Consider the following 26335-nt stretch of genomic DNA (forward strand, 5'->3'; position numbering starts at 1 on the left):
GTTAATATTTATTATAGTAACACAGCTTTTGACATTAAGTATTTTATGGATTAAACAAGGGTTGTGAGAGAATCGTTCAGTTTTGTGCAATAGGATTAAAGGTACAATTTGTAAGATATTTGCAGTAAAATATTCAAAAACCGCTAGTGTTATATATTTTGTCCAGATTTCAGATATTTGTTGAACAAGTGGTAATTGTTTTCATATCGTCTGATTGATGGCCGTCAGCGGTTGGGTAGAAGACAACAAATCCCATCATTCCACGCTCCTTCTTAGCGGCATCAAACCATGCCATTGTTATTGTTTTGATAGTGCACCCTCTAGTGGCAAGTCCTACAACCTGTCTGTTAAATGTTAAATATTATAGATGTCTGTTACATATCTGCTGTCTACAAACATCTTTCAGAGGTCAGTTTTACCTAGACCTACATTCTAAAGCATAAACATCTTAAAGACATCTATAACAGACGTCTATTTGACATTTAAAATAAAACGTCCCATTGCAGATGAAAATAGGCAAAGTCTTGCAGATATCAAATAGACGTTTCCGAGATGTAGTGTGCTATCAGGGCTTAAATGCCGCTGAAATAATTAAATTACATACTTAATATAATTATTATGCGTTTTATTTAAACTATCAATTGTATTGTCAAGGTTTCATTATGTTTCAAAATCGACATATCGTCAATTAAAATGTCAGAAATCGTTAATTTGTGAAATTACTGTCACTATCTAGTTATGCTGCTCATGCTATAGGCAGGCTGTAACAAAGTATTTGTCTTAAAAAAGATTATATGTTCTTTACTATGCCTGCTGGATACGCCGTTTTCCGTTTCTATAAATATTTTCCTTTCTCCCACGGAGGACAGAAATGAAATTACTTTGGCTTTGACGAGGGACTTTGAGAGCGCTCGCGGCAGCCAGGCGGAGTCTTGCGTCGTCTCGGGAAACGCAGTATATTATCAGACCAGCCCCTGGGCGGAGGATCTGGAGATTGGTGCTTGCTCTTTCCCACTCGGTTTTAACACGCCTGGTTTAGTCCCGGGCAGAGACGTGCAGTAAGTGGACTCTAGACGGCGGAGTTAAAGACTTCAGAGACGCGCAAACCAGGACCGAATAGAAGCGAACAGACAGCATACACGGCATTTTGTCGTCATATATGTTCTCTAGTTTTTGACATCAAGTGGAATCGACACAGTGAACGACACAGTAAGATCTCTATCGCATGCTTCAATCAGTTTCTGACTCACTTTTGGACTTTCAACATGACAGTGCGCCATACATGTTTCCTTTTGTTTACATTCCATATGATTATTTATAGATGACTGACAATGTGTCCGCTAACTTTTCCATTTGAACAACATGAAGATATTAGATACAAATGTTTATGAATGCATGTGGGAAAATGTGTAATATGTGCATTATCATTTTATCTTCTTTTACCTCCGTTTTTGAGGTCTTGTCACACAGCCAAATATAGAAATCTTTCTTTATTAAATAATTTTTGAGATCATAGTTAGTAGCCCGGAAAAGTCATGGAAGATCTGTCGTTGATCAGAATATGTGAGAACTTGTATAAAATCCTCAAAGCTAAGTGACAAAGTTACTATGCATTTTATGTAAAATCTTATGTAGATTATATTTTTGCTTTTTTAGTATGTATAATAAAAATTGACATAATGTCAATTTTTTGTCATTTTTTATTATAATTATTCCCCTATACACAAGTTTCTCTCTCTCTCTCTCTCTCTCTCTCTCTCTCTCTTTCACTCTCTCAATGTTCACCTTTGTTTCTTCAAATAGAAAATTTCATGAGAAAGTGAACACCTTTCAGTTTATGCAACTTGAAGAGCTTGTCACTTCAGATTTATGGCTGAAAACTGATGTTCCACGGTTTTACTAACACTCCCACACTTTTTACTGTTTCCTCAGGTGTCAGGTGATCAGGAAGATGCTGGGAGTATCTAGGCCGGTGGGCTTTGGAGCTCTGCATGCGTGCTCAACCTGAAATCAGTGTCTTTTGCATCTATATGAAAGTTTGAGCTGAGCATGATGGCATCTAGTCTTACATGTGCAGGTGTGGTATGGGCCCTGTTGTCCTTCCTTTGTGCAGCCACATCTTGCATAGGCTTTTTCATGCCATACTGGCTGCTTGGGTCACAGATGGGTAAGCCGGTGTCCTTTGGAACGTTCCGCCGCTGTTCCTACCCCGTAAGGGATGAGGCCCGTGGTGGTACGGTTATGTTGGAGCAGTGTGGGCGCTATGCCTCCTTTCAGGGCATCCCGAGTCTGGAGTGGAGGATCTGCACGGTGGTGACGGGGACAGGCTGTGGACTGCTGCTCCTGGTGGCTCTCACGGCAATCATGGGATGCTGTGTTACCGATCTAATCTCTCGCACCATCGGAAGAGTGGCAGGAGGGATACAGTTTGTGGGAGGTGAGTTCAATTACAAGGAGCTTGAATGGAGATTCAGTGGATGGGTAAATGGTTGGATGAATGGATGTATGGATGGAAGAATGAGTGGATAGATGGATCGAGAGATGAAAAATGTGACAGCTAGATGAATGATTGAATGGGCAATTGTTATAGTTTTAAGTAGTGATAGATTGATACTGGCTATGCTGATCTGCTGGTATTAATTTTGAGTTTTGAGCATTACCATCCAATAATTTTTTTTTAATTAAATAATATTACATTAAATTAAACACATTATGTTATAAAATAATCTAATATTGCCTTATATGATATAAATAATTCTGTTTAATATTCTTAGAATAACGTCATATAGGCCCCACTCTTTACAGTAGTTAGTTGGTGTTGACATTGGTCAGCTACTAATTTTTGTTGCATTTATTGGTTGGATGAGCAGGTGGGTTGTCAGAAGGATGGATGAATGTGCTTGTAAATGCATAGTCAAGTGAAAGACTGCAACTTCTCAAACACTCTTTCGTTCTGCGTCTTTCCCAGATGCAAGTACTTAGCAGCTCCTAAGCGGGAACACATGATGACAACCGCATCGTCTTAGTGAAACCTGGTGTGCTTGTTTTGACATTCTGTTGCTACGATTCATGTCATCCTGTGACAATAGGAGCCTGTTGATTTGGGCCAACACACCAAACTTACAACCTGGTGAAAATCAGTTTCGAGTTTGCTCGGCAACTAAACAAATTGTAAAAAGCAAACAAGAGTTTCCTTTTATGTCCTTAGTACTGGTCAGATGGGATTGGTTTTTCAACTAGTGATTGAGCTGCAGTTTTTAACACAGAAGGTCTATGATTTCATCATGTACCGATTTTGGATGGGAAGTGGACGTATTTTGGAAAATTTGCTAATATTACATATTAAACTAATTTAATTCAAAGGATAGTTCACTCCAAAATTAAACTTCTCATAATTTTCTCACTCTCTTGTCGCTCCAACATTATTTCAACAAAACACTGGAGCCCATTGACCTAGACGTGAGGTTGAGTAAAAAATTACAAAATCATACCTGATGCTCCTACTACTGGGATCTTTCTGATTAGTTTGCGATTGTACTTTCTATTATTTCTACACATTCTTTTTTACATCAGATGCAATACCAGCAGTACTTTAACCACTGACTGTTATTTTACCCAGATGGCAAACTGAAGTCAGCTGAAAGGTCTAAATTCATCATGAAGGCACACCAGGCAGTGAAACGAGAAATTTAAGCTTTAGTTACGGCATTCACCAAAGGTCAAAGTAAATGAGGAGAAGCATTGTGAAAAATAATATAGCATAATCAGGCACATTCTTCTCCAGACAGCATTCAATTTCTCCCAGGACCCCCCCAAAATTTTAATTGCTCAGTAATTTATACAGAAGAACGAGGGAAAAACGAGATTGTTCAAACGTCTGCGAAGCACAAATTTACCTGACCTCCTCCGGGAAAACTAGCCCTGGCCAAATAAGCTTTTAATGGTCAAGAACGAGGACGTGCATTGCAAATCCAGGCTTGTTCTCTCTCTCTCTCTCTCTCTCTCTCACTCTCACAAACACACACACACACACACACACACATAAATAAATTATCCCTTGTTTCTTTTTCTTTTTCGAGATCTTTATATTTGTGAGGCAGTAGCAGAGCTGCTTATGAAGCGATTGGCTTTGTAATGAGCTGTATATGAAGGTAGGAGGGCCCCTCACGGGCCCTTATGACTTACATCGCCCTCTCTTCTTTTGTCCTGCCTCAGAGCAGTGACTTTGCTCCATTTCAGAGAGATGGGAAATAATAGAGGTTGATTATATATGACCTCTCTGAGGGACCGTAGGCAACACTTCTCTTTTACATATCTCTTTCATATTCCCTCCTCCTTTGCCCTCTCTTTACTTTTCCACACACACTTGGATATGCACACCTGCTTTCTTTGTGATGTTTTATTCAAGGGCAACTGAATATTTCCTGTTTGCAGTTTTTCCTTGTCCTAGAAGGCTGTCACTTTGCTTTGTTTTTATCACTTGATACAGTAAAGGCAATAGAGACCCGCTTACGGACTTACTAATTCTGGGATGGATGCCAGATGCCACATTGGTGTATCACTTCTTCAGTTTGCCCTTTTCAGGTGGGAATATTATTTGATAATAGGTCAGACTTGGGAAGTATATTGTTGTCGGTGCGTTCTGAATGAATGTTATGGTTCCTGCAGCTTATTGGATTTCTTCTCACACCCACGTCTTGCTTCACAGCACCCGTTGCATGTTTGCATACGTCACACACGCTCCCCTGAAAGGCAGTTGGCTCAGTCATGTGTTTCATACAGTGAATTTACCGTAGGATTTATGGGATCCATCTGGCTACTGTCAGAATTCCGGCCAATGAGAATCCAAGATCTTGAAATGAGTCTTTTTCGCTTGAGAGATCTGCCGATATGATTCAGTGGGATCTGGGTGTTTTCTCACTTACTCTTTAATGTATTCTTATCGCATTAGTAAAATACTGAGGACATCCTTTCAGAACAACCTTAGCTCCTGGGAGATATTTCTTACTTTGCTGTAATGACATTGCCTGATGAGTTTGTTACAGTTTGCGAATGCAAAAATCAACTGTTTGGATTCCTCCCAAGCTTTCCGTCCCTTATGTATTGCCTTATGCCCCTATTAAAAGTCTGTTCTCTGATACTCTTTTTTTTATCTTACTCCTTTTTCTCTTTACTTTTGAGTATTCGCTGCCCTGTATGAATTTTGCAGTTGAAGATGAAAAAGAATGCATTCATTGAACCATAACTATCCCACTAGACTCTGTATCACTTTTTTTGCAAATTCTGCAGTGGTTGCAGGCAAGAATCTTGTTATTCTGTGTAAAGGATTTCTATAATATAAAGAGATGAAAGAATACACTTTTACACTATTAGTAGCTCTTAGCATTTTCAAATTTAACAAAATATTCTAAAATTGAAATATAACTGATGTGAGCTCAAATGTATATGTCTTATAGGACTTCCTGTGGAATCCTAGAAGCCTTGTATGATTAGGCTGGTTTTGGGCTCTCTTTTTGTCTCTTAGGGAACTCTTAATAGTCAAATTGATGAGCTGGTGATTGAAGAACCATTATAAACCATCACTGCTGCATACATGTCGACTACAGTTCAAAAGTTTTTCATTAGTAAATTAATATCATAGTTTACACAAAAGCTGTTTTCAACTTTCATTATAAAAATATTTTTATACTTGATCACCAAATCAGAATATATTACATTGTATTAAATGAATGATTTCTGAAGAATCATGTGACACTGAATACTGGAGTAATGACACAGGAAATTCAAGTTTGCCATCCCAAAGCCAAATTACATTTTTAGTTTTATTGAACTAGAAAACAGTTCATTTAAATAGTGATAATATTTCACAGTGTAACTGTTTTGTCTTGTATCTTTGTTGAATACTTACAGTCTTGGTGAGCATAAGACTTCAAATAAATCTGACAGATCTCAAAGTTTTGTGTATTCACATGTATATGTATACACTCACTTGTGAATTCCTTGTCTTCAGTTGTTCAAGTGACAGAAATAAGGCCAGTTCACGTTCAGTCAGTGCTCAGAATATCACAATTGTTCTGTGTTTTTGTGAGCCCTTCATTCCAGAGATCACGTTGTCATACTTACAGTGGGGAAATCTTATACAACCTTCCCCTGAGGAGAACACAAATAAGTCAGGTGGCAACAACTGTGTGTATGCGTTTGCTTGAGTAAGCTTTGAGACGTGAGGGTTCAGTAATCCATCCAGCAGCAGTTGTCTTACTGTAAGCTTTCGCTTCTTGAGCTGTAAACTTTCAACGAATACCAACAGAGGGTCAATGCAGCTTGGAACAAATGTGTATGTTGTCTGTCAAAGTTTGAATTCAGAAACTGCAACAGTTTGGCACTTTACTTGTATCTTTAATAGGCCGCCTATGTGTCACAATAATGATTAGCTTTTCTAAAGTTGTCCTTGACTTAATGCCTGGTTACAGTGGACTGCACAACGTGCATAACTGTTGAGCTGTGAAAGTTTCCCTCTGTTAGCTCAGATGTCAAACAGGTCAGGTTTGCATGCTGTGTAAATCACTCTCATTTAAATCTAAATTGACAATATTGAATTAGTCCCGCTGAAAAGTTTCTAATTGCAGAAACAGACGGGTTTTGAGAACTGCTCATTTGTGTATATTTGTGTGGTGAACGGAAGCGTATGTGCGCTTGAGCAACATGTATTTGTGGTCGTGTGGGAACAGACATAGCTGAAGGTGTGTACTCTGGTTTTAGCTGACCCGTGCCGACCCCTGGGCGCTTGGAAAGAGTCGGATGGAGAAATGAGAGGGCGTACGGTGGTGTGAATGAGAAAGACAGGCAGGATCCAGCTGATGGAGACAGCTGCAGCAGCAGGAAGAGACTTACTGGCTCCAGTACTGGAGCAAATCTCTCACTATGTCTCACTCTCAGTTTTTTTTACTGTCTGCCCGTCTGTCTGAGAAATTCTGTTGACTCCTTGGAATGCTTGGAATGTTGCTGGAAAATAGGAGAAAAAGAGTCTGAGAGTGACACACAGTGAACAGAATAGGCCAGTTCCTGTCCTTCACAGAAATCAATGACTGTGTCTATCAGATAATGTCTTGTAAATTTGACACCATTGGGTGTAGCCCATTATGATTGAATTTCAATCCACATTTTATCCTTCCTAAATGAAATCTCACAAGGCCAGTTATATTACTGCACAATAGCATTTTATTTTACATAAAGGCATTAAAGCTATTACGATTTTTTGCATTGCGATATTATTTTCATGACTATTAAGCATATGTAACCCCAAATTTTCTTTGCTGTAATGAATCTATGTAATTAATATAATTAATATAATTGATCTATCTCTTAGTGTATGTAACAGATTTATCAAATAATTCCATCATTTATTAATTTATATGATTAAATTAATTTAATATACAAATTACACATTATTATAATCTGAGGATTAGTATTTTTATATTGCAGTTATGAGAACTGAGGGAAAATGTACTTAAATTGTACTTAAATGTACTTAAAGTAAATAATTAATTTTTAATGTGAAAAATATATTTGACAAATTTTTTGTTTTATTTTGAAGAGAAATGTTGACATAGTTTTTTTATACTAATGCATCTAAAATTGTATTATATAATTATATATAGTAAATTAAATTCCAGCATATTCTTGAAAGATGTACTAGTGTGCATCCATGCATGTTGAAATAACAAGCTATGTTATGAAAGATGAGATGTTGTGATTTATTACCTTTCGACTAAGAAAATGGCGTAATGAAAGAATGAAAAACAGAAATTCCAACAACAGTTTTTTAAATGTATTAAATTAAACATTAAGCTAACTGTGTTTTAAAGTAATGAATATACCTACTGGCATAACAAATTGATATCAAGGTGCAGTTTAATGACATGAAATGTCTCAATACTGGTATGTGTTTTCTCATCACAGAGTGCAGATTTTTAATGCATATTTTACACTTTGGGAAATAAAGTGGGTCATTAAACAAGATGTGCAATAACAGCTCTATTTAGGAGACTTGCCATTTTCTATTCTCTCTTGTTATTTGACCCACACACATAATTTAAGGCATATTTAGGTGAGATTGTATCCTCAAAGCAGACTTTTAAATTCCAGAGAAAGCAACGTGAGAGCAGGAAAGGCACTATCAGCTGGCCAATCTCAACTTTTATAAAGAAACACTCACGGTTTACAAGAAATGATATACGTGACTTCATAAGGAAATGACTCAAAACCTTTCCAACAGGCTGCAATATCGGCACCCTTTAACAAATCTTCATAACAGCCATAAGGATATTTAGGTCATGGCTACGACTGGTGTGTGTAAGAAAAACGCCGTGCAGCATGACTTCATTTTCAACTCAACAAAATTTTTGGCTTTGTTAAGCACTAGTCTGGAATGAAACTAAAATTTTATGCAAAGGATTTTTGGGTTGGGATAAAAGGAATTTGTGATTTAAATATGACAAATATTTTGAGTAGTATTAATATTCGGTAATTTTGTCATAAATTTTACGAATGAGACTGTCACGAATGAAACAGTGTGGATGATGAGATTCAGAATGCGTTTGCTATGGTGTGTCGAATATAAAGAGATTTGCGTTCCCATTGTTTTGAATGTCGTTGTGGGTGTGCGTGGCCTGATAAACCAGAGAGAGTCAGGCGAACACGTGCTGGAAGGAGATCCTTCATTCATGAATTATTCATTAAATCTTAACTGGCTAAAAAAAAAAAACAGTCTTCAAATCCAGTATGATATTTTGGCTTTGAGGCACATATCTTGAAACCAGCTCACATAATTGAGAAAGGCAGTGATTCACAAGAGAGCGTGGATGTTCAAATCCTCAGATGCTCAGAATAGCATATGTGAGCGTGTGGGTGTGTGCAGCGCATGAAAGAGCGTCCGGATACTTTTTCCTATTTGCCCGTATACCATGTCCTCTCAAACAGCATCTAGCACTTCTTTCTCTGTCATCATCCAACAAAACTATCAGCAAATTGAGAAATTGGCCTTTTACTGTTGTTATAGGGGTGGCTGACCCAATGTTTACACTTCTTCATGTTGGTTCAAAGCCCCATGACTTTCTGTCTTCCACAGAACACAAAAGAAGTCATTTTGAAGGATTTTTATTTTCCAGTCCATTTCATTCAATGGGAACTGTGGGTTTCATGCTTCAAAATGGTTTAAAGTTGTTTAAGTAGTAGTACACTCCACTTGAAAACAAATATTGACTGAAATCTTAGTCATTATTCACTCATAATCATTACTTCCAGTGAGCTGTTAACTTTGCACTTTGAATAGATCAGTGAGTTTACTCCGATCAGTCTGATTCATGAACAGATGGTTCTGTTTTATTCAATGGATAAACAAATCCATCAAAAATAAACTGGAAAGAGTCAATGTGGGTGAAATTTTAAATCATTACAAAAAAATACCTACCCCAATCTTACATGCATGTTTTTTGTGAGACCCCACTGACACTTCATGTTCCACAGATGAAAGAATACAGGTTGTACCGGTTTGAAATTACCTAAGAGAAACTATATTATGACAGAATATTTGTTTTGGGGGAACTATCGCTTTAATTTCTTATCGCAATGGTTTTTCTTATCCAGAAGGGCATGAGCTAGATGTTATTAACTTTTGGCAATGCACGCGCACGCTTGAACAAAGCCAACTTTCTATGGATAAGTGAACAAAGGAGCCTCTGTGTTCAAGAACTTTGAGAGGTTCCATTGCGAACTTGGCTCAGTCAACTTCCAGCGCTGCGTGGTCCCTCTCCGGCTCCCTCCCTCAGATTGGAATGCAGGTCTGCATTCTCCTCGGGGCAATCATGCTGGAATGTTCCAGGCTTCCAGATGGTCCTCTAAGGTCCACGACTGTGGCAGCAGAGACATTCTTTGGCTACAGTAAAAGAGGAAATATGGTTTTCTCTACTAGCTCAGAGACCGATCCAACAGTGTGGCAGAGGGAGATTTTTTGAGGATAAAGCAGAAGAGAAGAAAGGTTTGGATTCACACAGATGGCACAGGCACATTTGAAAGAAGCTCAGTAGAGAAGAGTTTTTCTTCTCTTCAAGTCTCTTGCAACCAGAAGGTGGTATCTCAGAGGCACCATTAGAGCTTTGAGGATTTTTTTCAGTCTGTTTACTGCTTTCTTGAGTTTGAATATGTATTATTTTTTTCTGCAGCAGCCGGTTTCTTTTTTAGCCTGCTTCGTTTGCTGTCAAAACAAATGTAAGGAAAATTATGTTGCTTACCTTCATGACTTACTTTCTTCTATAGAACATAGAACAAGAACAGAGATCGAAGAATGTGCTGCTCTGGAAAAAATGGACATCGAAGCACCAAAACATATCATAAATCTTATCACTTGTTCACCATATATTGCAAGTCCTCCAAAGCCATATGCTTCATGTGATGAACAAAATAAAAATAAAAAAGACTTGATCTCCTACCTTTGAGGCATGTTAATCTTGAGAAAGTTGTCAAACCATGCAAAATTTTGCCAAAGAACAATATGTTGGATTTGTAGGAAATGTAGGACGTTACAAACTTGACTAATGTAATCTTAAATAGCAAAATATTGTGTTCTTCTAAACAGCATTACTAATTAATTTGCTGAGTCACTCACTTACATTGTAAAGTTTTCTGCAGTCTCATTTTATAAGGAACAGGCTTTTGGAATAATAATGCATTTATGTTCATAAAAACATTCCCAGCTGTTGTTGGCTGTTATGACGCTAAATTAATTCATGAGTTTAGTTTTGGACACAGCAGTGGCCTTTTTTCCTCCGTGTCCTTTTCTCTCGCAATTTCATTCGTTCCTCACTCTCTGGCTGATTGAAATAAGAATTATGGTCCGTGTAAGTCTGTGGTGGTCTGTAACGGCGTGTGGCTTTACATCATGTGCACGAGGCTGATAGCAGCGGCTGGCCTGCCGCTTGAGCTGAGCTCAGGACTGTCAATCACGTCTAGGGATTGAATGCCAAGGTTTATGATGGAGCTCAGTGCGGACACTTCGGTCTGCACACATTGGCAATATAATTGCCATTGGCTAGTAACATTTTTAGTTTACTCGCCAGACTGATATGCTATTTTACACACACACACACACACACACACACATATGATTCCAGTAAGCTTATCTTTGTAAAATGGCACAGCTTCTTAAATCTTAGCTTCCTAATCAGTCAGTCAAGCATTATATTATGTTATTAAACTCTATTTAATGATAGAAGTTTAGTGATTAGAACCTAAACTTGATAACCATGTATGAATGCATATTGTTCATATTGGGTTTCTGTAAAAAAAAAAAAAAAAAAAAAAGGTAATAGATCTTATTATTAAAAGATAATACTACTACTATTTCTACTACCATACTAACAATATACAATGCACTATGGATTGATGAGCTGCTGGGTTCATGAATATTAATCACGTTGTCTGCGTTCGGTAGAACTGATTTGCTGAAATCAAAGCAGGGATGGTAATAGATTAGCACCAGTCAATGAAATTGCCATTTGCGCTTTAGCTCCGCCCACTACCGGAGAAACCGACATATCTTCTGCTTGTTCGAAAAAGTTTAATAATTTAAATGAACTCCATTATTTTGACAAGAAAATACAACAAATAATATAGTTTACATATAGCGTGTCAGTTTAGCATGGTAAGACACTCGCCTTCTCTCTTTGCATGTGCGAGAAACAGCACTATCAGCAAAGCAGATCGCTTGATGGAGAGAGAACTCTGAAGCGCTCAGTCAGTGTTCAGCGAGTGAAAATGTGCTAATCATATAATAGCCTTGAACTCACACACTAACGAGTAAAATCAAAGAATTTATTAGCCAATGGCTAACAATAGACACAACTTAGTCACCCAGAGTAAAATTTAGAGTGATTTACTCGCAAGGTAGAGGGTTGTTTTGCCGCGTTGTCGTGAATATGAGCAGAATATGCAGGATTCATATTTCAACCAACTTTTGCGGCTTAACATCTACAGATACTGGTCCATAAGGAGATTTGATTTGATTAATTTATGCTAACTTTGACAAACTCCAAGACTGTCCATATTACAATGTACATTTCTTCATCATTACTGGATTTTGAGATTCCGTACGCAATTTCTGCTTTGCGGAAATCATAGCCTTGTACCGTGACATTTTAATTTTTTTAGTACCGACTTGGTACCGAAGTACCGGGTCTTTTGACAACACTAGCTTCAAGAATACTTTTTGTGTGCAAACTGTTGTACCTTCGTAAAATTAAGGTTGAACCACTGTTGCTGTCTATGCAGGGTTAGAAAGCTCTTGTATTTCATAAACAAATATCTTAATTTGTGTTCCCGAAGCAAGATGAACAATGGTCTTATGTTTTTGGAACAACATGAGGGTGAATAATTAATGACAGAATTTTTATTTTTGTGTAAATATCCCTTTAATGTTCCTTGTTGGCCTATTTCAGAGGTTAAACCTAAAGACGTTCCCTGGCTGGGGTCAATATGAACAAAAGGGTCATCTGGAGACCATTAACCCTTTATTGCTTTCTCACACGTCACGGTAATGGAATTCTAGTCAGGCTCTGTCTGTGTTTTGGTCAAAAAAATTTGAGAAGAGCAAGTCAGAAGATGTTTTTCAGAGGGACACATGCCTCTGTGTTCAAACAAAAACCAAGTTAGGTTAGCTTTGTTTTGTTAGTGGTGCAAGGACCCTCTAAATTAGCACTCTAGGTTTTTCTTCAAATTTACTTTACCATTTTATTTTACAGGTCCCTTTTGTGTCCACGCTTTGCTGGCATCTTTTCATTTCGACTTTAACAAACAGCAGCCGATTCATCACAAAAGCTGCCAAAAAAAGCCAGTCATCCATGGAAAATTCCATCTGTAACAGCAGGTCCGAGTCTGTGCAGGTCTATCTCTGTTTTCACACTGTTGGGTTTTGATAAGACAGGACAGCACTTCCTGGCAATAAGCCTTGATCGGACTGCACATAAACATCCACCTGCCCACCCACATATAGACACAACAGGATGTCAGAATTTTTAGAAATGGACATAATTGCTATGAAGAGTTCCAGATTGTAAGTATGTGAGTTTTGGAACATTCTGTCTTTGTTCTGACCATTTGACTTGGCAGCCCAGAAGTCAACAATGACATGACGGGCTTTGGCAGGACTAACCCTTCATCCCTGGCAGGCCACTTCACAGATAGCGCTCTGGTAATTGAGATGTAATTTGCCCAGTGCAGTTATATATAGATTGAAAAGTGCTTGGTGGAGAAAGTCAGATGAGGAGAAGACAAGCTTCTTTATGTGCTAGAACTTCCTCCTTTAGTGGTTTACAAACATTTTATGCCTAAAGCACTTATTTTCTTTACTATGGACAAATGGATAGATTTGTCATGCGTTACAGTGATTTTACTCCCTTAACTGGGGTTAAATCTATGGATGCCTCAATTGGAAGATGCCACACTGATAAATTATTTGCAATATTAATACAAAATGAATAGACAACATAATTGTGTTCTAACACGCTGATGCAGTCTATGCACTTGTTTTTCTTTTTTTTTGGCAAGGTTTATGACAGAAGGCTTCATGTTGTTGCAGGCTGCAGACCTCCTGTGCATGATTTAAAAGCTACTGATTTTCCATTTTGTAAGTGTGCTTAAATTATATTGTTAGAAAGTAAATGCAAAAAACATCTCACTTCAGTTTTCCTTCAACCTCAGGAATTGATATTGGATTTGAATCACTGCGAAAGACAGACTGCTTTAGTAATGCAATACTTACATTGATTTCTTTAGGCAAGAAGTAGGAGACAGAGAGGAGTCAGAGGTGTGGAGAATAATCAGAAAAACAATGTTCTTCAGTGTGAAACCAGGCGGTTTTACGTGATATTCTTAGATGTTCTTTTTTGTACCTTGTGATTGACTTATGTCTGGCTTTTGGTTTATGAGTCAACCCACTGAAACTGTAACAAATTTAGATGCATTTTTATGGAAGCTGGACAGTCCTAGTAATATTGTTTTCCATTGTGATTTATTATATGTTATTAAATGTAATCTGATGTCAGAGCTAGATTTTTCGACAATTACTACTATTCTTCAGTGTCACATGCTCTTTCAGAAATCATTCTTATATGCCATTTTGATTCTGAAGAAACATTTCTTTTTATCAGTGTTGAAAACTTTTTTAGGATTCTTTGACGAAAGTTCAACAGAACTGCAGTTATTTGAAATGGAAATATTTTGTAACAATATGAATATCTTTATTGTCACTTTTAATCATTTTAGCATATCCTTGCTGAATAAAAATATTACTGCCACAAGATTTTTCTTTACGATAATTTTATTCTTCCAAAATGGAGCTCAAATGTACTTGTTGGTCTATTTGTCAGGTGTAGTAAATGCATGCACTAAATGAAAAGTTTTGAACAACTTGCATCACAAGCAGTATTTAACTTTCCCTCTTTGCCAGTTGCTTGAGAGTCTATTTTACTGCAGCTTTACAGCACGTTGTAACTCACTAGGAAATAAAAAGAGTCGCGGTCACCTTCGCGAGCTGAATAAAAGGACACAGTATTGATCGTGACGGGATGCAGATCAATAGAAAGATAATCACTCTTGACCCCAGTGCCCTTGTGACCTGTAAGAGGGCATGCATTCTTCTTTGTGCTGATAAAATGCTTAGAGATGTAGTAAAAAGCGATTTTGTTTGTTTGATTTATTTTTGTGTGTTCTTGAGAAGGGAAGGCAGCATAGTCTCGGGGGACGACAAGAAGTCATAGTCTGTTCTTTGAACTCCTAGTACAGCTGTCACAGCATAATGTGACAGCATAGTATGGCAGCGTAGGACGACCTGTGATGGACGATTTTACTTGCGCACACACGCGCCCACACCAATTCTTCACATGAGCAGTGGACTATAAACCAGAGATTTAATTTCCTAGTTGGCAGTCCTTCCATGATTTGCAACCAAGGTTTTCTGACAGGATAAGCGTGTGCATTTCACATCTTTAGTGGTGCTAACTAATCCCTACTTTGTGCTTAAGAATGTTACTTTAAATATAGCTGCTTAAAATATGTATATATATAGTAATAATTAAATTATTCTATTCATAAATTTATTTTATTTCATTTTATTTTACCAATAAGTAACCAGCCAGAACACCCTGCAAAGTTCTGAAAACCAACCAGATCACCTAAGAATAGTGGCCTCAGATAAAAAATCTAGTTAATTATTTATTATGAAGATCATTATCCTTCAGAATAACTTGTGACACTCCTTGTTGAACTCCCCTACCGCCAGATACCTCATTTTAATATTGTCTGTTTCCTTTAAATATTCATTTTCTTTTCCCCTTTCATTCCGTTTGTCTCACCAACCTTTGCTGTATTTTTGAAGTCCATGTTCTCATCTTCTTTAATGTTTCTGAGTCTGTTTATTTTACTGTAGCTATGCATGTTGTCATTTTCTGCAAAAAAAAAAAAAAAAAAGTCACTCTTTTATATCACTGTTTTATAAGCTAGAGGCCAAAATGCACCCAATGTAGCCTTTATTGCTATGTACTTTTTCTACTTCTTTTATTATTATTATTATTATTATGGCAGAATATCAAGCCTTGAATGTTAGTATCAAACCTTGAATATTCTCTTTCTCACAGGAGAAAGAGAAAGCGAAATTGTATTGGGGTATCTTGATATCCATCCCACTGTAATCCATTTCCTATGAGCTTAACTGGGATTTTCTTTCTCACGTCCAAGCTGATGATGACTCTACTTGTGATGCATGTCTCTTAGGCAGTGACCTTGAATTCTCTTTTTCTCTCCTTTTAGAAGGTAACCGATTCTGATGAAGTGTAAATTATTCTTCCCCTTTCTAATGTGGGACCTCACTTCACACTGGCATTTTTCATTGGAATGATGCTGGGAGTGATATTTCACATCTTTACATGTTTTCCATAATTTCTTTGATGCCATTCGTTCCCGTCTGCTTTTTACCCTTCAGATTCCCGCTCCACTGCTCTTCCATGATCAAAGTGCATTTTCTCTTTTAAATCACATCTTGAAAGGGAGAAAAATATTAAAATGATACAGACTTCTTATACATGGCAGAAACCTTACATGTGAGCTATTAAAATTCAATTTTAACAAAGTAAAAGGTGGGAAAGATTTAAAGTAGTGCTTTTAAAATTAGCTTGTTAACTCAAGTGATTAATTTTTTCAGTTTAATGCGTTCAAATTATTTAAGGCATGGGCGGAGCCTATAGGGTTGGCCACCCTACTCCTAACTGCTACATCTGTCTCTTTTTTTTCTTGATCAGAAGTACATTTATTCAGTCTCAGAAAGACTGAGAATGGGAGACGTTTCAGATACGCACTCCCACTTCACTTCAGCACCAGGCGTAAGCCAAACGAGTGTGAATACAGTATTGCACACTGTAGCTTGTACCAGTTCATATCAAATTGCGAAAGAAACTAAATGTATGCAATGTCATGGTCAGTTAAGCCATACAGCTGCTGTAAAACTAATACACCCGATTCAACTTGTCAGATCATTAGTAGAGACTTCAAGACCTGAAGGGTCAGAAAAAGTAAAGAGAGTTGAGAGAAAATACAATGTGTTAGATTCGCGTCACATTCAGCAGAGGCAGCTCTTAAAGAAATAGCAGCCAGAACAACCTAATAACCAGCTGCTGTGATGTCTGTTCATCAAGAATTAAAGAAAAAAGAGGAAATCAATAAGGATTAATCTGTATTTAGTTTAGATTTTAGTGTTTCTCAATTCAATTGCTGTATTTTTCTGCTGAGGGGCACATGTAGCCTAGCTCAATATGACATTTATTTCAATGGGTTTATGTGAAGATTGCTTTAAGTTCGCTTAAATTAGAAGTTATTTTTTTTTAAAGTCTAATAAATGTTAAAATTGATAGCTCTGAATTATAATGTAATGTTGAATGGCTATAGTCAATGGCTAAATATTTGGGGGAATTTTTTAAAATCAGTATTAGTGGGTATCATTGAAAATATGCAATTAAACAAATATTAAAAATGTACTCTCTTAATGTTGTTTTTACATTAATTTGAAGGTTGAATGTGAAATTATTGCAATATAAAAGTATATTTAAAAACTGTAATGTTATATAGGATAAATCACAATTAATCATGATTATTTTTTTGAAAAAAAATGTGTGATTAATTAGTCATTTTTTTAATTGATTGACAGCACTCATTTAATGTATACTGAAGTTGATTTGAATTAAATGTTGAATAATTTTTTTTTTTAAGGGATAGTTCACCCAAAAATAAAGATTCTGTCATTAATCACTCCTCCTCAGTCATGTTGTTCGAAACCCTTAAGACCTTTGTTCATCTTCGGAACACATATTAAGCTATATTAAAATTTCTTTATTTGCGTTCTGAAAATGAATGAAGGTCTTACAGGTTTGGAACGATATGATAAGTAAAACAATTTTTGGGTGAACTATCCCTTTAAAATCCCATCTTGATATAGAGATAGCTATAAGTAAGCAATTTGTTGGTGGATTTCCCACCAAAAAGTGTCAACTATGTGTCAAATTCAAAACAATTCTTTGTTTGAGCAGCACAACCTTCCCAACAACAGCAACATTGGCTCAACCAATGACATGAGTTTGGGGCGGAGCTATATGTTTGGCAAACCAGCAGATGAAACCTGTTTGGAAACAGTACAGCTATTTTTTTTATTTTTATATTTTTGTTTGCTGTTAGATAATTGATGCCTGTTAAAATTAGTTTATTAGTTCATCAACTCATTTTTTCAACTCATTCCGTAAAATCCAAGGGGTTTAAAATATCTTTTATATTTCACAAACAAACAATACAGGTTTTTAGCGACATGAAGGTGAAATCATGCCAGAATTTATTTTTGGGTGAACTACACCTTAAACATACAAACTTTAAGGAAGTTATTAACAGCTCTTACTTGAAATATGTCTCACATACGCTCTCAGTCACTTGATATTTGATGAGACACTTTTAGAGCTGCTTCTAGGACAATGGAACACTGTTCCTTTTCCCAGAACCTTTCGAGTGTTATTTTAGCATCTGGTATGGATAGAAACCGTGGGTCTTTTGGGAAGGTTCCTCCCATTGGTTCTTTTTCTCCGTTTTCTCCTGCTGATTCCTGGATGACATCGTCTCCTCTATGTGGGAAAGTACTGTGTTGTAACTGCATCCAGATGTTTCCATTGTTGACTTCAACCAAACTCAATAAACCTCTCCTTCTCTCTAGGGTTAAAAAGAAAAGCAAAACTCAACATCTGCTGGAACGTTATGTTGAAACTAGTGAAATCATTAGGGTGTTGAAAGAAAGGCTCTAGAAGTACTTCGGATCACAACCTGTTTTTGAAATACTTTTTTTTTTTAAATCTCAAAATTAGTACAACAATGCCTTAGTTTTCCCTATTTAATCCTCTATCCTATTCAAGAGCTTGTAGGTGGTCTGGGAAAGTCCTTCAGAAAGTTCTCGGTCAATGGTGTGGAATAGAAATGTTGCATCGTTCTCAAGGGGCCTTAATTTCAGATTCAAGTTGGCTTTGATGGTCTGTGTGGCTATGCCCTTCTACCATATGCTGCCGTAATGGAGCCATCTGCGATCAGATCTTCCAACCAAGATGTCACACACTGATGTTAATGAGAGGGAGAATGCATGAACATAGAGACCAATGTTGGTCATATGAACCCTTCAGGGCACCATTTTCATAAGTGTCTCATTTAGATGAGGCTCCCACTTTATATTAAGTGGCCTTAACTACAATGTACTTGCATCAATACACTGTACTTATTTTGTTCATATTGTATTGCAAAACACTTCTGCTGCTATTGAGGTGGGATATGGGTAAGGTTGGGGACAGGTTTAGTGGTATGGGAAGGTTAGAGGTTAGATTATGGTGTAAGGGACAGGTCTCTATGTTTTTTTCCATGCAATGAACATTGTACTCAAGGCAAAATTTAAAAACAGTTGTGTTCCTCAGTAGGCTCTGCTGATTGACATGGCACCCAGTCTGGAGCCTCATCATCACCCCTCAGAAGTGCTTGCTCATGAGAACATAATTAGACATTGTCTAAACTCACAGACCTCACATTACGGTCAAGGCCTTACATCTTTGACCTGACGCTTCCTACTGAGAGAGACAACAGTAGCACTGGTAATTGTCATTCTGTTTTTGCAGCTGATTAGTTGGAAAACTTAAGCAGTCATTAAAGTCTTCTGAAATAACTTTTATAAACAGACTAAATAAATATCCATTATAATATCAACAAGATTGGAGTTTATCATCAATTAATGGTATTAAAACTATTTAATGGTAAGATTAGCAAAATCGCTAAACCTTAAACTGAAAAGATAAAATTAAGGGCAAATTCATAATAATACTAAAATAACACTGGTTGAGGCCCTCAACCCAAAGTATGAGCAATGATAAATGTGATGCTTGCGTTAGCTAGTAAATATATATTGCTGTATCACCAATTCAGCTGAGATATTTATCAGTACGGAAGTGGGCTGTCTATTCCAGTATATGGTCCAGAGTATCTGAGCACTTAACAAATGATCAGGCTGAGAGGCTCATTTTTAAACCAGCGTAACACGATTCTTCATCCTCCCCAACCTTGGAGATGGGTATTTTTCAGAGGAGCATAGAGGGAATGTAAGTGGGTGGGCAGAAGAGAGCAGAAATGCAGGCATGGAGCCAGACATCTAGGTCATGAAAGAGCTCTATGATAGAAAATGCCAAAGCCTGTAAGACCCACAAGAACCATATGAATGCCTCCATTCGATGAAAATGATGGTTATGTCAGGACAGCACACTCCAATTCTGAGCAATGACTGCTTTCAGAGATAGAATAAGAACCAGCTGAGTTTTGTTCTCAATCAGAAGCCATCGCAGCCTACCAGGGCTTTTTAATAAAGAGGGGCAGATTTATGCAGACATCAAAGGGAGATGCTAGATGTCTGACATGTGCGCCTACCCGGTGCCAAACTGTATGCAAGGGCAGAACATGATCGATGATAGCGGTATTATCAAACATTTGAAGACTGTATGCTTCTGAAGAAATTTCACACAGACTTCAGAAGTCCAATTTTCAAGATCATAATTGGCATAATTGGACAAAATCTGTATTTTTGTTTTGAGAAATATTGGATAGATAGATAGATAGATAGATAGATAGATAGATAGATAGATAGATAGATAGATAGATAGATAGATAGATAGATAGATATTGTTGGTGGTGGTGGTATAGTTGAAATGTAAGTAAAAATATTAGGCATGATATTTTTGTATAATAATATATTATTATTATTATTAATTTATTTATATGTATTTTGAATTGTGTTGATGTTGTTGGTCACTTATTTAAAAGAAATGTAAGCATATATAATTGTAATAATATTAAGTACAATATTTAGCATAATAATGTGATATTTATTTATTTTATTTTATTATTACTATTTTTGATGACTCTTTAAGCCGTGAAATGGACTTTTGAAATAGAATTGCACAAAAGGGTTGAATTGATTAACTGGGGAAAAATAATTTAATAATTTATATATATATATATATATATATATATATATATATATATATATATACATATAATTGTGTATTTATATAATCATATTCTTTGAATAATAATAATAATTATTATTATTATTATTATTATATGTTAAAGGTTCTTATAATTATGTAATAGACTTTAAAATGGGATTTTCTGTGTTTTCTCCAGGTTCTGTTAAAGCCTATGGCCCAGTCTTAAAGGGTCATGGAAAATGAATGTGGTGATAGAAATGGCAAGTGACTACAAATCTGCAGACCCTAATTTCCATATTTCTTTGATGTGATATCCTCTCTTCTCAGTTTAGACAGAGAGAATAAGATGACTGATTGCAGTGGAGCTGAAAGTGGAATTTTTTAGACCGTTGTCGGCTTTAAGGCTAAGAGATACGTCTTATCGGTGTGTGCTGGAGTGTTTACTGAATCCATACGTGACTGGTCCCCACGCGTTCCAGACAGCAGATCTTTTGGATTGTAAGTGAAATGTGAAGTTTAAGTCATTCCTTTCAGATTATGCAAGCTCTTGGAGGCTGCAACTGCACTGCTGTCCCTTCCTCCACAGTGTGGTTTCTGTTTTTTTTTCTGGTGAAAAACACTTCAGATACTGTATGAAGGCGTTATCTGTGCACTCACTGAAGAGAGCTTGCGTAAGTAGCAATCAGAGGTGTTGCTCTTTGTGATAAGACAGTCGTCTCAGCTGTCCTGTCTCCACTGAAGACTGTGTCTTGGCGCTCTCATTTCCTGCAGTGTTGTCAGGCTGTGTGAGCCCTGTACTGTGTTGACAGTAGACCATCTGCTGCATTACACAATAACTACAGTTCTCTGTATCATCTCTAGAAAACAACCATTCCATTGTTCCATTGTCCCCTCATCTTTTTTAACAGTACTGTTATACTGTCAGTTATCTGTGTATATTTTATGCTTACTGTTTTTATTTTGTTTTTTGAATAATTTTTTTTATTCTTTATCAGTTACTAAATAAAGTTAGGGTTTTCCAAACAAAATATGGATCCATGGTGAGATATTTAGAAATGCAGAAGTTTAGAAATTCATGAAAAATAATATTATTATTATTATTAATATTAGTCTTATTATTCAGTATCTTCCTATTTTTTATTTTATTTATTGTTTTATAAAACTTTGTACAATTATACATCAGTTATTAAATTAAAACATTTTTTTTTATAAAAATGCACTAAACGTTTAGAATGTTGAGGATTTTATTAGAAATTATAAATGTATTGTAAAAAAACAAAAAAACAAAATAAATAAAAATAAAACATTATTTTTATTATTTCTAATAAATGTACCAATTCTTCATCATATACTACATTCAAATCTGTATTTTCTTCAAATAGAAAAACTAATGCTAATCCACTTGATATAAACCTTCTCATTCCATTGCAAGGTTCTGGAATCGTAAGTATTGGCAAAGCATGTGACACTAGAGTGAGAAGATTGAAGTTGATTGAGTTGTTTTTGTGGCCTGATTGAAAATTCAGACCCTGCCATTTTTCATGCAGGGAGAGAATTGTGTTTAGATGAGGGTTTAAAACAGGATTATGGGTTTCAGGTTAGAGCTTGATCTCTATATGTGAGCAACATGAGAATCGTTAGAGACTAAATGCTTATAAGTAACACCTCTTATGCTAGATTGTGTCCTCCTATGCCTCTCTCTCAAACATACTTTTCTGTTTCACATTGATGCTGCACACAAATATGTAGCAGCTGCACACAATGCCCTTTTCGTCCTGTTACTGAAACTCATATGGAGTAAACACACACATCTCATGAGATCATTATCTAATGAGTCAAACTTTCCGCTGTTTTCTTCACTTTGTTCCTTAGATTCATTTTTCCAAGTCAAAGCAAAATTCCTTTTGGGTTCCTTACATTCTGAGCTCTAGTGCAGCTCAGTCTGTTTCCACATGACCACCATTTATTTCAGTTCCCGTTATATAAATTACTCATATGCACAACTCCTAGCAGTCAGCTTTTATAGTGCATGCAATTTCATGCACAGTGCATATTCGGTTTTTATTTCTCATCTATATTTATTTTGTAGTGTACACCACCTAGTGCTTTTTTCATGCATATTTATTTTTTAGTGTAGGCCTTCAAGTGCAAATTAGTTTTGTTGGCCATTCTATGTAGAATATACTACATTAGTGAATATTTTGCATGATTTAGTGTATAGTTGTGTAGTAAGTATACTACTACCTAGTGCATAGTAGTGTTGTTGTACACTCTACCTAGTAAATGCAACATTTTAGTGCCTACTTGTTTTGTAATACATATTTTATAGTTCAGCCTTGAATGCTACCCAGTGCATACTAGTTTTATTGTGCACTGTACCAAGTATTTGCTGTTTAGTCCATACGTGTTATAATGTCTAGTTCTGAAGTACATTTTTGTTGTGAATGCTACCTAGTGCATACTAATTTTGATGTGCAATCTACCTACTATATGCTACATTAGTGTGTATGTGGTTTGCAAGGCATTGTCTAGTTAAGTCTATGTGTATTTAATTTTTTGTAGTGAATGCTACCTAGTGCATGCTAATTTTGATCTAGTATATTCTACATTTAGTGCATACGTGTTGTTTTGCATAGTGTTTTTCATTATACAGTAGTTGCTTGGTACATTTTCTGTTGTGAATGCTCACTATTGCACACTAGTTTTGTTGTGCAATCTACAGTACACACACTTTGACTAGCATGCAATTTAGTTAGTATATGCTGACTATACACTGTGCGCTACATACAGTTTAAGAACTTTCCCTATGCTGGTGGTATTATGACTTTGAAAACGCAGTGCTGCATTCTACCAGAATCACACTGCAAGCCACGGAGATACTTTTGTCAGAGGGAGTGTGCAGCACTTCGTCCCTCATGTTCACTTTATCACTGTCAATTTTTTCATACCTTTTCAGTGACGAAAGGCCCACCTCATTTCACAGTACTGCAATGGTCCATTTTTGTCTTGGTCAAGCAGAACTGCTGTACTCGCAACTTTACAAACCTCGCCATATGGGCTCAACCACGCGCCAGGGTGAAAGTAGTATGGCTGCAATCTGCAGAAGTTAATTTCTGCACAAGTCTGCATTCTTTTCACATTCTCAAATACACATAATAACTAGCCCAATATCAACTTGTCGATTACTCATAACTTCTCTGATTGCTTCTGAGAAACAAAAGTAGAAGTACTAAAAGCTTATTTCCTTTCCCTCTGTATTCCTTTGCAGTTTTGAACTCTGAAGTAGAATGTCATTTTTGCAAGTGCCTGATGCAATGTAATGGATTTTCAGACCTGCTTAAATGGATAGTAACAGGAGGCAGTTGAAGAATTTTAAATTCAAAAACAAGTTTTGAAAGTTCTGACAAGGAGCAAGTCCTACAGAACTGGGATACTAATGCTGGAATCTAGGCTTTTTTATATTAAAGAACGTCTGAGGCATCAAAGTCTAAGTACAAATGAAAGCAAATCATTCCAAAAATAGTGGGCAGCAGTGTAGGAGTGTTCTTTGTGTTCAGTTCTCTGTCCTCTCATTATCTCAGACAACAACTAGTCGGCACAGACAACTTGAGAAGATCACACACCCATCATTTGTAACCAGACACAAAGAGAGCCAAACATTACATGACATGCATAGGTATGCACACAGCATGGTCGCACTAGCTGCTAAATATGTTTCATCAAGTCTCTTATGCTCACCAAGGCTGCTCTTATTTCATTTAAAATACAGTAACAACAGTGATATTGTAAACTATTGTTCCAAATTAAAAGAACTGTTTTCTGTCATGTAAATCTTTTGTGACATTATAAAGGTTTTTACTGTCAATTTAATGTATCAATTAAATTTTTTTAGCACTTATTTCATTATATCGAATGGTTGTGGGGGAAAAAAACATTTAAATAAAAACTGTTATTATTACTGTTTTCACAGTATTTGTGTGTGTGTGTATGTGTGTGTGTGTGTGTGTGTGTGTGTGTGTGTGTGTGTGTGTGTGTGTGTGTGTGTGTGTGTGTGTGTGTGTGTGTATACAGACACATTGACACTTGCAACCATAATGCAAAGCATCAGGGTTGATGAAGGCACATGCAGGTCATTTTTTATTAGGAAATATTCTGGTCAGAATATGGAGAGGAGGAGCCATGATTGAAACTGGTATATGTTTCTGGTGGGAATTGCATGCCTGTTTATTTTTGCTGAATTGCTAAGAACATAAAAGGGAAAATATGAAAGAATTCTCTAGAAGCTCGTTTATAAATAAGCTGCTTGCTGCATTTATTATCATATTTTCATAGCTGTTTGGATCTTGAGCCCAGATGAAAACAAGATTTGTATTTTATCGTCTCTGTGGAGGTGTGTGTTTGTGTTTGCGTGTGATAAAGTATCTGTGTCAAATAGAAAAAAAAATGAGCTAATGATCCTGCATTGTTTGCAGTAAAACAAATAATAGCTTTTCAGACCAATGACAAAATGCATGAAGCGCTGTTTTTCATGGCTATCACCTATTTTTCAAGAGATATCATGCTCTCCCCCTCACACAGCGGGAAACTATGTGAGCTCTTAGTCATGTTATAAAGTTCTTCTTCTTGTTTACTTTTAAGTCTGTTTGTATTGACAGCATTTTCTCTCTCTGCAGGGCTGTTGATCGGATCGGGATGTGCACTGTACCCTTTAGGGTGGGATAGTGAAGAGGTCAGACAGACTTGCGGCAACAGCTCTGACCAGTTCAATCTTGGTACGTTAAGATATAGACAAGTTCACCATTTAAATATACAATATTATTAAAAAGTCCTATTTAATGATATATTGTGGCTCTCATTATATATTGTGTGAGCAGAACCAATTTTGAGTATTACATGTTGAGGTTGATGTTTCTTTCAGGTTCTTGTGAGATTGGATGGGCTTATTACTGCACCGGGGCTGGAGCTGTGGTGGCCATGCTGTTGTGCACATGGATGGCATGTTTCGCAGGGAAGAAACAGAAACACTACCCTTACTAAAAATGTAGAAGAAAAACAACAGTAGAGGAAATCAAAAACACACATATATGGGCATGACTTTCATTCTTCAGTTCAGAGAGCTTCTACATCCAGTGCACTTCCCATACACATTTCATAAATCAAGGAGACATGACTGAATGATGACCTTTCGGTCGCAGTTCCCACTTGAGATTTTTCCTACGACTGATCTTTGACCTGTATTGGGATCTTCTGCATTTAAAGTGGTGCCAGTATCATTAAAAAGGAATATATGTTAGACGACCTATTGACTTTTGAGTTTTTGTGTTCAGAAGAAACCTACTGTGTTACTATCACTTATATGTTGCTTTTTTATCGTGTTTGTGTAAGTACAGTATTCTGTAGTTTAAGTTGTTGTGTTTTGGTATATTGTGTTATTATAATAGTCTATTCTATGTTATGCATTTCATTAATGTCCTGTTATTGCATTACATATATCCGCTGCAATAATATAGATCACAATATATTGTGTCTGATATGGTCTTTGTTTGCCATTTACAATTTTTATATAACATATGCGTAAATGTCCATTATATTTCACTGCATTTGTAAATAAATACTGTCATTTAAAAATTCATATTTGTTGACGATATAATATATGAACATTTATATTTAAAGGATTGTATTTAAAAAAAGTTCATTTTGAGGGGGGGTTATTAGTGCATTTGTTTTTCGTAATGCCTTTT

General features: G+C 36.4%; 1 protein-coding gene across 1 annotated transcript; it reads left to right on the forward strand.

Annotated features, from left to right (window-relative positions):
• The first annotated feature begins 1000 nt into the window (after positions 1 to 1000).
• lhfpl6 (LHFPL tetraspan subfamily member 6) lies at positions 1001 to 26226 on the forward strand. The gene is made up of 4 exons (XM_052568226.1): positions 1001 to 1209; positions 1933 to 2437; positions 25268 to 25366; positions 25513 to 26226. Exons 2-4 carry the CDS (start codon positions 2050 to 2052, stop codon positions 25629 to 25631), a joined length of 606 nt encoding a protein of 201 aa, XP_052424186.1. The 5' UTR covers positions 1001 to 1209; positions 1933 to 2049; the 3' UTR covers positions 25632 to 26226.
• Positions 26227 to 26335: the final 109 nt, after the last annotated feature.

This window comes from Carassius gibelio, chromosome B10 (genome assembly GCF_023724105.1).
Source record: "Carassius gibelio isolate Cgi1373 ecotype wild population from Czech Republic chromosome B10, carGib1.2-hapl.c, whole genome shotgun sequence".
NCBI classification, from domain to species: domain Eukaryota; kingdom Metazoa; phylum Chordata; class Actinopteri; order Cypriniformes; family Cyprinidae; genus Carassius; species Carassius gibelio.